The sequence below is a fragment of the Lontra canadensis genome, unplaced genomic scaffold (assembly GCF_010015895.1).
Source record: "Lontra canadensis isolate GAN:19392208 unplaced genomic scaffold, GSC_riverotter_1.0 scaffold144, whole genome shotgun sequence".
In the NCBI taxonomy this organism is placed as follows: domain Eukaryota; kingdom Metazoa; phylum Chordata; class Mammalia; order Carnivora; family Mustelidae; genus Lontra; species Lontra canadensis.
Genome location: NW_022631138.1, coordinates 3,187,423 through 3,201,528, shown reverse-complemented (window position 1 = coordinate 3,201,528; position 14,106 = coordinate 3,187,423). Strand labels below are relative to the sequence as shown.

Below are 14,106 nucleotides of genomic sequence, written 5' to 3'. Positions count from 1 at the left end.
TGTTACCTTAGAGACAGAGAAATCTTGTTATATACGTTCATCTTTTTAAGTATTTTGAGAATTCTGTGTCACAGCCAATTAGATTGTCTTCTGATTCTCCTTGGTGTCTACTCTAAATTTTATGACATCACTTGTTTTTTACTATTTTGTTTTGAGTGCAGCACCTTGGGATAAAAGCATCATGGAGGATTCCTCTACCTATCTCAACATGATGAGGGAGTTTGGCTTTCTCTCCTGTCTGACATCAAAGCAGAATTTCCAGATCACAGAGCACTGTCAATCATGTGGGAGCAAGATGACTATGGCCCTCCTGAGCCTCGGATCTTCCTGCTCTCACTGCATTTCCTTCCACCGCTTTCATAATCTCTTTCCATCTCACCATGCATTTATTCTAAAATAATTGATAAGTGTCATAAGTTCCATGATTGGTGGGCTTCAGTCTGCTGGATTTCTGGATACATTTTTCCACACACTATCAAAGCTACTGACATAATAGACTTACCTGTACTTGCCATTCTATTCATTTCCTTGGAATAGGCACTCATCCACAATACATTTTATCTTGCTGTCTACAAACAAGGTTAGGCATTTGGTGAACTCATTCCCTCTAATTTGTATCATATGTGTGATGATGTAATGCATGAGCAATTTCTAGGTCAAGGGTCACTCCGAAGCATTCTTTTCAATGGAATCTAGTCAATACGTAAATTTTCTAACATTTCCGAAAGATATCCTATTCAGAGTCATTTTCAGTTAACGACCACATCTTGTGAAAATAATGCTTCGACTTATTGTTCAAAACCTTTTCTAACAGCAGTAGAGCACCAAATTCATCACATCTAAAGCAGTGTTTGGGTCCCATATGCTTAACATCCTTCCCGTTTCGGAGAGAAAGGAAAACCTCATATATTTAGGATTTTCTTGTCACCTAGAAAGGTAACTTTTGTCTTGATCTTTATTTTTGGCTATTTGCGTTCAAGCCACTTTTGAAGTTCCGAGAACCCCCTTTCACTCAGGAAGATGTAATTGAGGGAAAGCAAAGACACTTGGCATTGGATCTTATAATTACTAAAAACTGGTAAATGTTTCTTTTATTGATCAGAATTAAAATTACTACCGATTTTTCTCACCCAGACAAGAGGGCAGCTTGTGTAAATTGCTCTCTTGAACGTGTTACTGGAGAGGATAGTTTAAGTAGTAGAGAAGTAGAAAAAGGTAAAGTGAGAAAATACCAATATTACCCATATTAGCAAATATGATCCTGTGGAAGATACAGCCCACACTGTTCATTCCAATAGGCTTTCAATTTCTGCCACAGATCCATGTCGCCTGTCTAGTTACTAGAGTGACTACTTTTATTTGAGACACACAGGCACAGCAAGGAGGATTAAGGGGAGCCCTCAGGAGCTCTTCCATTCACCTTAACCCATTCCTCATGGGACAGGACTCCCTAAATTCCCTGCTGCTTCTTTTTTGAAATTACCTTTTATTTTTTATTTTTTATTAATTATTTTTATTAACATATAATGTATTATTTGCCCCAGGGTACAGGTTTGTGAGTCGTCAGGCTTACTCACTTCACAGCACTCACCATATCACATACCCTCCCCAATGTCCATAACCCAACCACCCTCTCCATATGCTCCCTCCTGCCAGAAACCCTCAGTTTGTTTTGTAAGACTGAGAGTCTCTTATGGTTTGTCTCCCTCCCAATCCCATCTTTTTTCTTTTTTTCTTCCCTACCCCCCCAACCCCCTATCTGCCTCTCAAATTCCTCATATCAGGAAGATCATATATGATAATTGTCTTTCTCTGATTGATTTATTTCACTCAGCATAATACCCTCTAGTTCCATTCACATTGTTGCAAGTGGCAAGATTTCATTTCTTTTGAGGCTGCATAGTATTCCATATATATATACCACATCTTCTTTATGCATTCATTTGTTGATGGACATCTAGGTTCTTTTCATAGTTTAGCTGTTGTGGACATTGGTGTTATAAACATTCAGGTGCACATGACCCTTCAGATCACTATATTTGTATCATTAGGTTAAATACACAGTAGTGTGATTGCTGGGTCATAGGGTAGCTCTATTTTCAACTTTTTGAGGAACCTCTGTGCTGTTTTCCAGAGTGGTTGCAAGAGCTTGCATTCCCACCAACAGTGTAAGAGGGTTCCTCTTGCTCCGCATCCTCTCCAACATCTGTCGTTTCCTGACTTGTTAATTTTAGCCATTCTGACTGGTGTGAGATGGTATCTCACTGTGGTTTTGATTTGTATTTCCATGATGCTGAGTGATGTGGAGCACTTTTTCATGTGTCTGTTGGCCATCTGGATGTCTTCTTTGCAGAAATGTCTGGTCATGTCCTCTGCCCATTTCTTGATTGGATTATTTGTCCTTTGGGTGTTGAGTTTGATAAGTTCTTTATAGATTTTGGATATTAGCCCTTTATCTGATATGTCATTTGTGCATATCTTCTCCCATTCTCTCAGTTGTCTTTGGTTTTTTGACTGTTTCCTTTGCTGTGCAAAAGCTTTTGATCTTGATGAAATCCCAATAGCTCCTTTTTGCCCTTGCTTGCCTTGCCTTTGGCAATGTTTCTAGGAAGAAGTTGCTGTGGCTGAGGTGGAAGAGGTCACTGCCTGTGTTCTCCTCAAGAATTTTGATGGATTCCTGTCCCACATTGAAGTCTTTCCTCCATTTTGAGTCTTCTTCTGCCCCTCTATCTGTTTCTTCTTCTTCTGGAATCCCAATTATTCTAATATTGTTTCATCTTATGGTATCACTTATCTCTTCAATTCTCCCCTCATTGTCCAGTAGTTGTATGTCTCTCTTTAGCTCAGCTTCTTTATCCTCCATCATTTGGTCTTCTATATCCCTAATTCTCTCTTCTTTCTCATTTATCCTAGCAGTAAGAGCCTCCATTTTTTATTGCACCTCTTTAATAGCTTTTTTAATTTCAACTTGGTTAGATTTTAGTTCTTTTATTTCTCCAGAAAGGGATTTTATTTCTCCAGAAAGGCTTTCTCTAATATCTTCCATGCTTTTTTCAAGCCCAGCTAGCACCTTGAAAATTGTTGTTCTGAGCTCTAGTTCTGACATATTACCAATGTCCATATTGATTAGATCCCTAGCCATCAGTACTGCCTCTTGTTCTTTTTTTGTGGTGAGTTTTTCCGCCTTGTCATTTTATCCAGATAAGAATATATGAACGAGAGAATAAAATACTAAAAGTGTGGCAAAGACCCCAGAAAAATGTACGCTAACCAAATCGGAAGAGATCCAAAACTGTGGGAGAGCAGAAAGGGGGAAAAAAGAAATAAAAATAAAAATTTAAATTAAAAAAATATATATATACATATATATATGTGTGTATATATATATACATATATATGTGTGTATATATATATACGTATATATATACGTGTATATATATACGTATATATGTATACGTATATATATACGTATATATATACATATATAAATACGTATATATATATATATATTTATATTAGACTGATGAATAGAACAGAGCCACCCCACTTGATTTTGGGTGTATTTTGGTCTCTACCTCCGAAAATTTTAAAGAAAAACTTATATATATATACAAAATTAAGGGTAAACATGATGAAGGGATGGAATATGACTGTAAAGATGAAAATAATTTAAAAAAATCTAAAAAAGGAATTGATAAGTTGGTTGGAAAAAGAAAAAAAAAACAGAGGAGGGAATGTGGTCAGGCTGGAGAATAGAACAAAGCCATGTGCTAGATTAGGGTATATTTTCATCTATTAGAAGAAATTCTATCCCAAAATTTTTTAGGAAAAAACAAACCTACATGTATACAAAAAATAAGGTTAAATACTGTGACGGGATGAAATATGACTATAACAATGAAGGTTTCAAAAGATTTTTTTAGAAAGGTATTGCTAAGATAAACTAGTTAAAAAACTTAGAAGAGGAAAGAGGAAAAGTTAAAAAAAATAGAAGAAAAAAATAAAATTTAAAAAAATTTAACTTTGCAAGACTAAAGGATCATGGGGAAAAGGCCATGAATTCCATGCATTGCTTTCCCCGAGCTCTGGAATTCTGCTGTTCTCCTTGATTGGTGAGCTTGGTCTTGGCTAGATGTTCTTGCTGATCTTCTTTGGGAGGGGCCTGCTGCTGTGATTCTCAAATGTCTTTGCCCAAGGTGGAATTGCACTGCCCTTGCCAGGGACCAAGCTAAGTAATCTGCTTGGATTCACTCTCAGGACCTTTTGTTCCCTGATCACTTTCTATACTAGTTTGGAGGATGGGAATGAAAATAGCAGCTTCCCAATCTCCAGCCCAGAGGAGCTGAGAGCTCAGGGTCCCACTCCTCAGTGCGCCCTCCGAGATAAGTAGTTAATCCCTCCCGTCTCCCTGGTCTCTGGACACACTCTGAGCTCACCCAGCCTATCACCAAGAGTTTCTATCTCTGAGGCATGGCCCTGTTTGGAGTCTTCAAACCCAGCTGATTCCTGCCATGCACTCCCATGCCACTCCTCCCAGGGAAAGAAGGTGAATCTCTCTGGATTTTCCACGTGTGGGGTCCCTGCTCGAAGAACAGTGGCCCAACTGTGCCTTGGATCACAGTTTAAGGTAACCCCAATCTAAAACTGCTTGCCAGGAGCCGGTCCTACCCCCCATGGTCTATCTTCCAGTTGCCTCAGATTCACTTCTCAGCACATCCTACCTTCCAGAAAGTGGTCAATTTTCTGTTCCTAGAATTGCTGTTCTTCTGCTCCTCTATGTCCTGTTGAGTTTATAGGTGTTCGGAATGGTTTGATAACCATCTAGCTGAAATCCTGGGATCTGATGTCATTTCAGTCTGCTACTCCTCCGCCATCTTGTCTCTCACTCTTCCCTGCAGCTTCTGCCACACCAGGCTGGGCAGCTGTCGGGACCTCAACATGTGAAGCCTGACACCAAGCTGCGAGCTGTGCACCAGGCGCCTCCAGCTCCTTCCTGTCACACAGACTCAGAGAACGTCCTGTCAGTTCCCCAGAGAAACCGCCCACTGGGTCAGCCGGGACCCCAGGCAGGAGGTTTGTGTTCGGGTCCGAACCACTGTGGGAGGAGACTGTAGATTTTGTCCACAGTAATAAACCCCCACATCGTCAGCCTCCACCCTGCTGATTCTCAGGGTAAAATCTGTCCCTGACCCACTGCCACTGAACCTGTCTGGGACCCAGGAATACCGGTTCGAAACCTTATAGATCAGGTCCTGTGGGGACTGGCCTGGTTTCTGCCGGAACCAATACAAATAGGTGTTTCCATTACTATGCAGGAGGCTCTGACTGGCCCTGCAGGAGATGGAGGCCGGCTCTCCGGGGGTGATGGGCAGAGACAGTGGGGTCTGTGTCATCACGATTTCCCCACTGGATCCTAGGTAAGGAAAGAAAAGTGCCATGATCAATACAAATATATTTAGATATTTTCATTGTTTCCATTCTGTTACTTTTTTAACTAAAATACTGCCTTTTAAAAATTACTGTCATTATTTCAGACTTCAAAAAGGCTCAAATATGCATATTGAGGAATGAACCAGACATTCCTGAAGTAATGAGACTCCTCTGAATATTGCCCACACCATCTCCATCTTCTCGGTCATCTTCTCTGTCCACTTCTCAGTCCCCACTAAAGCACAGGTCCTTGTTCCTTCTGGAATCTTCCTCATTCTCCCAGATCTACACATCTCCTGCCCCACCCTGGAGAATAAGTCACACACCTCTTACAGGCACACAGAATACACTTGGAAAGCAGCTGTGCCCCAGCTTACCCCGCACTCAAACTAGTTTTCTTCCTTCACCCCTCTGTTCTTACCAGGGATCCAAAGCATTAGCAGCCCAAGGAGCTGAGCAGGGAACCTCATTCTGAGAGGCTGAACTGAGGGGTCCTGGTAAGCCAAAGCAAGATTCAAGCTGGCCTTTTATGTCACACTTGCAAGGGAAGGTCCTCCCTTGGGGACACTATGCAAATCCCCTGCTGGGTGCAACAGTGCAGAAGAGACAGGGAGGAGGTGGGAGGGCCTAGCTTTGAGCAAAGTGACATAAAAGGTCTTCTGTGTTTGGGAGAAACCGAATGAAGTCAAGTCCATGCTATCTGCAGCAGTGGGAAGAGCAATCCCCCTGTGAACGTGTGATCTCAGCCAGGACTCAGTGTGTGTTGTTCCTCCACTCTGAGCAAGTGTCAGAGAGCTGATCAGGCGTGTGTGTCCCAGGTCCATCTCTGGATGGGGAATGCCATGTTGCTCACATTCTTCCCCCTATTAGAATTGGTTCCAGCAGAAGCCAGACCAGTCTCCACAGGGCCTGATCTATAAGGTTTCCAACTCTTACTCTGGGGTCCCAGACAGGTACAGAAAGTGGGACCCATCACCGATGAATTCCTGGGGTTTTGTTTAAATACAGTCATTGTGGAGTAGTGTGCTGGGTCAGAGATGCTCTGGGGTGTTGGTTGCCCACACCAGCCTTTATCAAATAAGGAAATAACCGGATTTTATTTCTCGTGTGAGCCTAGTGTGGGTCCTGTTGAATTGAACAGCTCCTGAAAAAATGGTACTTATGTCAAATTGCTTTTATCTGCAAGTCATATTTGGAAGCAAATGAAAAAATAGATTGTATCACCTGACAGTAATATGTAAGATTCTTCAAGACTATTTTCCCTGAATATATTCTGGGAAACCCTTAAGAATAACATTTTCACAATGCTGAGAACTTACTTGAGCAGAATTTTGTTGAGCTTTCAATTCTGAACTTTGGGGCAAGAATCCTTGTTGCTGAGAGAGACTGTGGTGTGGGGTGGATTGGAATACATATGTTCTACATTGCACTAGTGACAGTATGCTTTCTTTGTTCTGCTACATTAGTTTAGGTTTTCAGTTTCCTTGGCCTGTTCCTTTCTTAGGATTCTAAGGAGACTGACTCTAGGTCTTACTTCTGGCTTCTGACGATATCTATACAAATACGTGTTTCTATTAGCAGGTAGCTGTTTGTGTCCAGAGAGTTCCAGCACTTCTAATTAAATATGTCAAGGTAAGATGTCAGAAAATTAAGCAGCAAAAGGAAGGAAGGAAGGAAGGAAGGAAGGAAGGAAGGAAGGAAGGAAGGAAGGAAAGAGGAGGGAAGGAAAGAGGGAAGGAAGGAGGAAGGAAAGGAAGAAAAGGAGGAGGGAAGGAAGGAATGAAGGAAAAAAGAAAGAAAGAGAAAGAGAAAGAAAGAGAAGGAAGGAAGGAAGGGAAAGAAGGAAGGAAGGAAGGAAGGAAGGAAGGAAGGAGGGAAAGAAAAGAGAAGGAAAGGGAAGAAAGGGAGAAAAAAGGGACTCTACAAATTGTAAAGCTAATTGTGTAAGACTATTTTCAAAAGTACTAAGAATTGTTTCTATTCAGTATTATTGGTTGAATTTTGTCCCACAAAAATGATGTTAACTTTATTCCCTAGTACTTCAGAATGTGACGTTATTTTTAAAAGAGTCATTGGAGAGACATAACTAATTTTGATGTTGTCTTATTGTGTTGGGCCTTTCATAAATATGATCTCAGGAAGGGAGAAAGGACACAAATTCCTAATTATAAAGAAGAATTTCTGTCTCTTACAGATAAACAGAGGATACTGGGGCCTGAAGAACAAAAATGACCAGCAAGCTACCACTTCTCCTAGAAATAAGACTTTGTACAGGTTGGAAGAACAAGGAACATGAAGTCCAGCTGAACATCAGCTGCTGGCAATCTCCAGCCATCATTCAGTGAATGAGGAAGGACTTAGGCAAGTGGTCTCATTGTACTTTGTCTCTATTGTCAGATGATGTTGGTTTGAGCTCCATAAAGCTGGAAGCCACTGTGTGACTGTGTGACTCTGTGACTTGTGATTGTCTCCTTGGGTCTGAGTCTGGTATCCTGCAACCCCTTTATGGGGGACAGAAACTGTGCTCTATCCCCCCATTCTGGGCACTGTGTTCTCTAGACTTTGTCAACCCACACAGCCAGGCCCACACTGCTTTGGATGAGATTAGACACATGGAGGACTGCTCACTTCCTGGATCCAAACAGAGGTTCCTCTCTGATTAAAGGAGAATTAGTTCTTGAGTGAGATCAACTGGCCCAGCAGAGAAGCTCCCCCAGCTGCAGGAGGGCTGGAGTGGATTGAAGAGCCCTGAATCACCTATGGCTGAGGCTAGTTGCTTTGGACACATAACTGAGAATGGTCATGCACAAAAGGTGAACCCCATGGACAAGCTTTCTGGTTGCAGGGAGCTCGGGAAAGACTCTATGAACACGTTTACCCTCTGAGTGTGCATGGTCTCTGGAAACACTGGGAGAAACAGGTGTGCTTACCTGTCTGACTGCTCTGGACCTTCGAGGTCACATTCCCCTTCTGCTTCACATGAATCAGCATCCAAATGTCTGACTCACTTTTGTTTCCTTTCTTGGTATAAATATAAATATTGGATACAGATCACACCTGATCCATAAAAATAACTGGGGAATCGTGCTAGATGAAGGTTGGCTCTCTGGCAACATGAAACTTTCTGCTGCCTTGAAATCACCCATAGACTAACTAGACAAAGTGACACACAATAATTCCGTTGCCTGAGAAGGAGGGAATCCTGCAAACTCACATTGGGGTGAGGAGACCCAAGTCTCATCCTCTATGTTGTATCTGACTTTTCTTGACCACAATTCTATTTTTGGGAAACTTGGAGGTTAACCATATCTAGGAGAACATGAGGCTGCTTTGATGCTTAGGATATGAAAAGAGACATGAAGAGAGGAAGAAAGTAGAATTTGTGACTCTTCCAAATCTTTGGCTTTCTGTAGCCAAGGGCACAGCATGACTAACATGCCTGGGGCATCACTTACTGTGGGTTCCCGTCTTTATGCCTCTGACTCACACAAACACACACAAACATAGAACTTAGAACTCAGATAGGGAACTGGCCCGAAATAAGGGCTGGCATCGATTTCGGATGTCTGATTAATCAAGGGCATGGGAGGAGAAAATTGCAAGATCACCGATTATGAGATCTGGAGAAAGGACTGAGGATGTACAGCAGAAAATAGTCTTTGGAAGTGGAACTCAGAGTTTTGTCAAAATTCAACAGAGCATCACCTCAGATGAGACGCTGAAGAAACAAGCTTATACCTCTGAGCAGATGAGCTGTCCTCAGCCCTTGTCTGAAGTTCTGTGGGATTTGCTCACTATGTTCATGAGGGACACAGCCATGGAGACATGAGTGAAGGTCATGCATATCCAATGGCATGCGCCCACCACCACCATCTCCCCTGGGGTAGACATATTTATTATCTTCTCTGGGTATCTGAGCTCCCACCAGCAGGGACTAATACTAACATCCACTTATTCCTAATTTTGTACATCTCATCAGTTCCCCTGGAGAAGGTGTGATGCGTCAAACCTAGGTTTAGTTGTGTTCCAGATACAGTTGAGCCTTCCTGACCCAGTGAGGCTCAGCTGCCATCACCATCCAAGAATTCACAGAGTTTTAGTTTATCAATAAAGGCATTGGTCGGGACAAGGACCCTGTTTTGTCATGAAGCTCTATAACAATAAACTCATGACTATGACATTCACCAGTCCTACAATATATTACATCCCACAAAATAATCTGCTTAGGTATGAAATCCTGGAGCTTTTGGAGACTCTCCTTCAGACATGCTATGTATTTTGATATCATGACCATGAGCACAAGAAGGAAAAGGTTCTGGGGCACCTTTCTGGTTCAATCAGTAGAGTATGTGACTCTTGACCTCGGGGTTATAGCTTAAGTCCCCCAATGGGTGTGGATAGTACTTAAAAACAAAAAAAACCTGTAAATACATAAATACATAAATACATAAATAAATAAATAGGATTTGAAAGCAACTGTTGAAATTAGGAGCAAGGTCACTAATCTCTACCCACAGTGACCAGCTGGGGAGAACCCGAGTGACTTGATGTAGCAGAACCACTTCCCTTACCAGGGGAGCCCGCCCACCTCAGGACTGTTACCTTAGAGACAGAGAAATCTTGTCATATTTAATCAACCGTATTTTGATATTTCTGTGTACAACCAATTATCTTCTCATTCTCCTTGGTGTCCTCTCAGTTTTATGACATCATTTTTATTTTTTACTATTTTGTGTTGAGTAAAACATCTTTGGGATAGAAGCATCATGGAGGATTCCTCTACCTATCTCAACATGATGAGGGAGTTTGGCTTTCTCTCCTGTCTGACATCAAAGCAGAATTTCCTGATCACAGAGCACTGTCAATCATGTTGGAGCAAGATGACTATGGCCTTGCTGAGCCTCGGGTCTTCCTGCTCTCATTGCATTTCCTTCTACCGCTTTCATAATCTCTTTCCATCTCATCATACATTTAATTATTAATTATATAAAATAATTATATAGAATAATTGATTAGCGTCATAAGTTCCATGATTGGTGGGCTTCAGTCTGCTGGATTTCTGGATACATTTTTCCACACACTATCAAAGCTACTGACATAATAGACTTACCTGTACTTGCCATTCTATTCATCTCCTTGGAATAGGCACTCATCCACAATACATTTTATCTTGCTGTCTACAAACAAGGTTAGGCATTTGGTGAATTCATTCCCTCTAATTTGTATCATATGTGTGATGATGTAATGCATGAGCAATTTCTAGGTCAAGGGTCACTCCGAAGCATTCTTTTCAATGGAATCTAGTCAATACGTAAATTTTCTAACATTTCCGAAAGATATCCTATTCAGAGTCATTTTCAGTTAACGACCACATCTTGTGAAAATAATGCTTCTACTTACTGTTCAAAACCTTTTCTAACAGCAGTAGAGCACCAAATTCATCACATCTAAAGCAGTGTTTGGGTTCCATATGCTTAACATCCTTCCCGTTTCGGAGAGAAAGGAAAACCTCATATATTTAGGATTTTCTTGTCACCTAGAAAGGTAACTTTTGTCTTGATCTTTATTTTTGGCTGTTTACATTCAAGCCACTTTTGAAGTTCCGAGAACCCCCTTTCACTCAGGAAGATATAATTGAGGGAAATCAAAGACACTTGGCATTGGATCTTATAATTACTAAAAACTGGTAAATGTTTCTTTTATTGATCAGAATTAAAATTTCTACTGATTTTTCTCACCCAGACTCTCCCTGAGGGCAGCTTGTGTAAATCGCTCTCTTGGACATGTTACTGGAGAGGACAGTGTAAGTAGTAGAGAAGTAGAAAAGGTAAAGTGAGAAAATACCAGTATTACCCATATTAGCAAATATGATCCTGTGGAAGATACAGCCCACATTGTTCGTTCCAATAGGCATTCAGTTTCTGCCACAGATCCATGTCGCATGTCTGGTTACTAGAGTGGCTACGCTTATGGGAGAAACACAAGCACAGCCTGAGGAAAAGGTGGAGGAGGCCTCGTTAGCTCTTCCTTTCACCTCATGGGACAGGACCCCCTAAATTCCCTACTGCTTCTGCCATGCCAGGCTGAGAGGCTGTCGGGGCCTCCACATGTGGAGCCTGATGCCCAGCTGCGAGCCGCTCCCCCATGGCCTCCAGCTCCTTCCTCTCACACAAACTCAGAGAAAGTCCTGTGAGTTCCCCAGAGAAGCTCCTCCCTGGGGCAGCCGGGACCCCAGGCAGGAGGTTTGTGTTCCGGCCTGAACCACTGTGGGAGGAGACTGTAGATTTTGCCCGCAGTAATAAACTCCCAAATCGTCAGCCTCCACCCTGCTGATCCTCAGCGTGAAATCTGTCCCTGACCCGCTGCCACTGAACCTGTCTGGGACCCCAGTGAAACGGTTGGAAACCAAGTAGATGAGGAGCTGTGAGGACTGGCCTGGCTCCTGCAGGTACCAATGTAAATAGGTGTTTCCATCACTCTGTAGGAGGCTCTGACTGGCCCTGCAGGAGATGGAGGCCGACTCTCTGGGGGTGACGGACAGTGACAGCGGGGTCTGTGTCATCACGATTTCCCCACTGGATCCTAAAGTAAGGGGAGAGAAATGCAAGATTATATACAAACTTTATGAGCCATTTCAGAATTTTTCTCTTGTTATTTCTTTCAGGCTAAATCATTTTAAAATGTTTGATTTCTACCCTAAAATATCCAATTTCAAAAAAGAATCCACAGTTTGCAACAAACTAAGAGGCCTCAAGAAGTCACCTACACCATCCCTCTCCTTCTGTATCACAGTCTTCATCAGAGCACAGAACCTTCCTGGTTCCTTCTCAAATGTTCCTCAGGCTCATGGATCTAAACATGCCCTATCCTAGAAAGCAAGCTGTGTACCTCTGACATGTGGACATCATAACCAGTTGTGTCCCCAGCACTCACAGTCCCCACTCCCTATTCCTTTCTCAACCTCCCTCTGTCCTTACCAGTGATCCATAGAATCAGCAGCCCTAGGAGCTGAGCAGGGGAAGTCATTTTGGGAGGTTGAACTGATGAGCCCTGTAAGCAAAATGAGAGCTGACCTTTTATCTCAGACTAGCAAGGGAAGGGCCTCCCTAGAGAACAACATGCAAATCCTCTGTGTGGAGAGAACCAGTGCAAAGGGCTTGGGGAGGCTCTCCTGGAGCAAAGTAAGAGCAAATGTCTCCACATTTGAAGGAAAACCAAAAGAGATAAAATCTATGCTGCCTAAAGGGTAGATGTTCACAGTTACGTGTCCCCTTTTATTTTCTATCCCAGTTTTCTGGGTTTCCAGAAATTTCCTAGTCATATTTACATTTTAGTGTGGTTGAGTTGCCACAAATATTTGGTGATTTTTGTTTCTTTCTTATGTTTGTTCAAAAGGCTCTGGGTTTTGTCCTTTTTAATTTCAACTGAGATAAAATGCATACAGGATAAAGGGCACACATTTTCAGGGCACAAGTGAACAGTGACAAATGGTCACTATTGCGATGAAAATACCGAATATTTCAAATCTTCCAGAAGCCTCTTACATGTACTTTTCTGTCCATCTCTATTCCCAACCACCCTAACTGTCCTTCTGACTTCCTTCATAGTTGTTTGGGTTTCTCTGCCCTTGAATTTTCATATAAATTGAAGAAATTATTCTGTTTCTAGCTTATTGCTAGTCTCTTTACTTCCAAAGACTGCCTTTACTTATTTTTTTCAGATGTTGGTTCTGTTTCAAGCTGCTGTGTCATAAAGGACTTTGTGAAAGGAATTTACTTCAGCCTACATGAAAAGGGATCCTGAGATGGCCATTTTCCATATAATGGAGTGGACTGTGTTTCGTTTCCAATAAACAGTGAGGAGCCAGTGGAGATGGAAATGCAATGAAATGGGTGGTGGAAAGAAAAACCCTGAAGAACTCCTAGAGGATTACAGTCTACATGTGAGAGCTAAAATAATGAAGCTTCTAGAACAAAGCCCAAGAGGATAACTTCAGGCTCTAAAGGTAAGGCAAATATTTATTACATGGAACACACAAATACACACACTAAGTTAAGGGAGAAAAAAATGGATAAATTAGACCCCATCGAGACTGGAAGCTTATTTTCAAATATATCATCAAGAAAGTTAATAGACATTCCTAAACATGAGGGAAGATTTTCCAATACATGTTTTTGACAAAAGATTCCATTTCAGAACATATAACAAAAGATAATCCCTCTCTCTCTCTCTCTCTCACCACTGTATCTATCTATATCTGTTCCAAACAGATATTGCCCAAGATATCCAGATAGTTAATGAAAAACATATGAGAAGTTACTCAATATTGTTACTCATCAAGGAAATCTACATTTTAACCACAATACCACCTCAAGGTCGACCAATAAAGTGTGACAACACCAAGTATTGCCAGGATTTGCAGCCGCTGGAACTTGAACTCCCAGGCTGGAGCGGAAATAAAAATCGGCAGTGTTTACTGAAACCAAACCTGGGGATTCAGCACTTGGAATCTGAGGAAGGTACCCAAGGAAAGGAAGTGCCTAAGTCCACAAATGACCTTGCAAGAATGTTCCTAAAATCTTCATCAATAACAGTCTCCAATCTAGAAGGAACTCATAGACTGAAAAGGGAATTGTGATAGATTCATATACTAGAGAACTTTACTGAGGTAAAAAG

General features: G+C 41.7%; 2 gene segments (V, D, J or C); both read right to left on the bottom strand.

The window, feature by feature from the left end:
* Nucleotides 1-5,021: 5,021 nt before the first annotated feature.
* On the bottom strand, nucleotides 5,022-5,927 carry LOC116858948. The segment is given in 2 exon segments: nucleotides 5,022-5,413; nucleotides 5,852-5,927. Coding segments are annotated over 2 exon segments (441 nt in total).
* Nucleotides 5,928-11,590: 5,663 nt separating this feature from the next.
* LOC116858918 lies at nucleotides 11,591-12,636 on the bottom strand. The segment is given in 2 exon segments: nucleotides 11,591-12,012; nucleotides 12,408-12,636. Coding segments are annotated over 2 exon segments (456 nt in total).
* Between the last annotated feature and the right edge of the window lie 1,470 nt (nucleotides 12,637-14,106).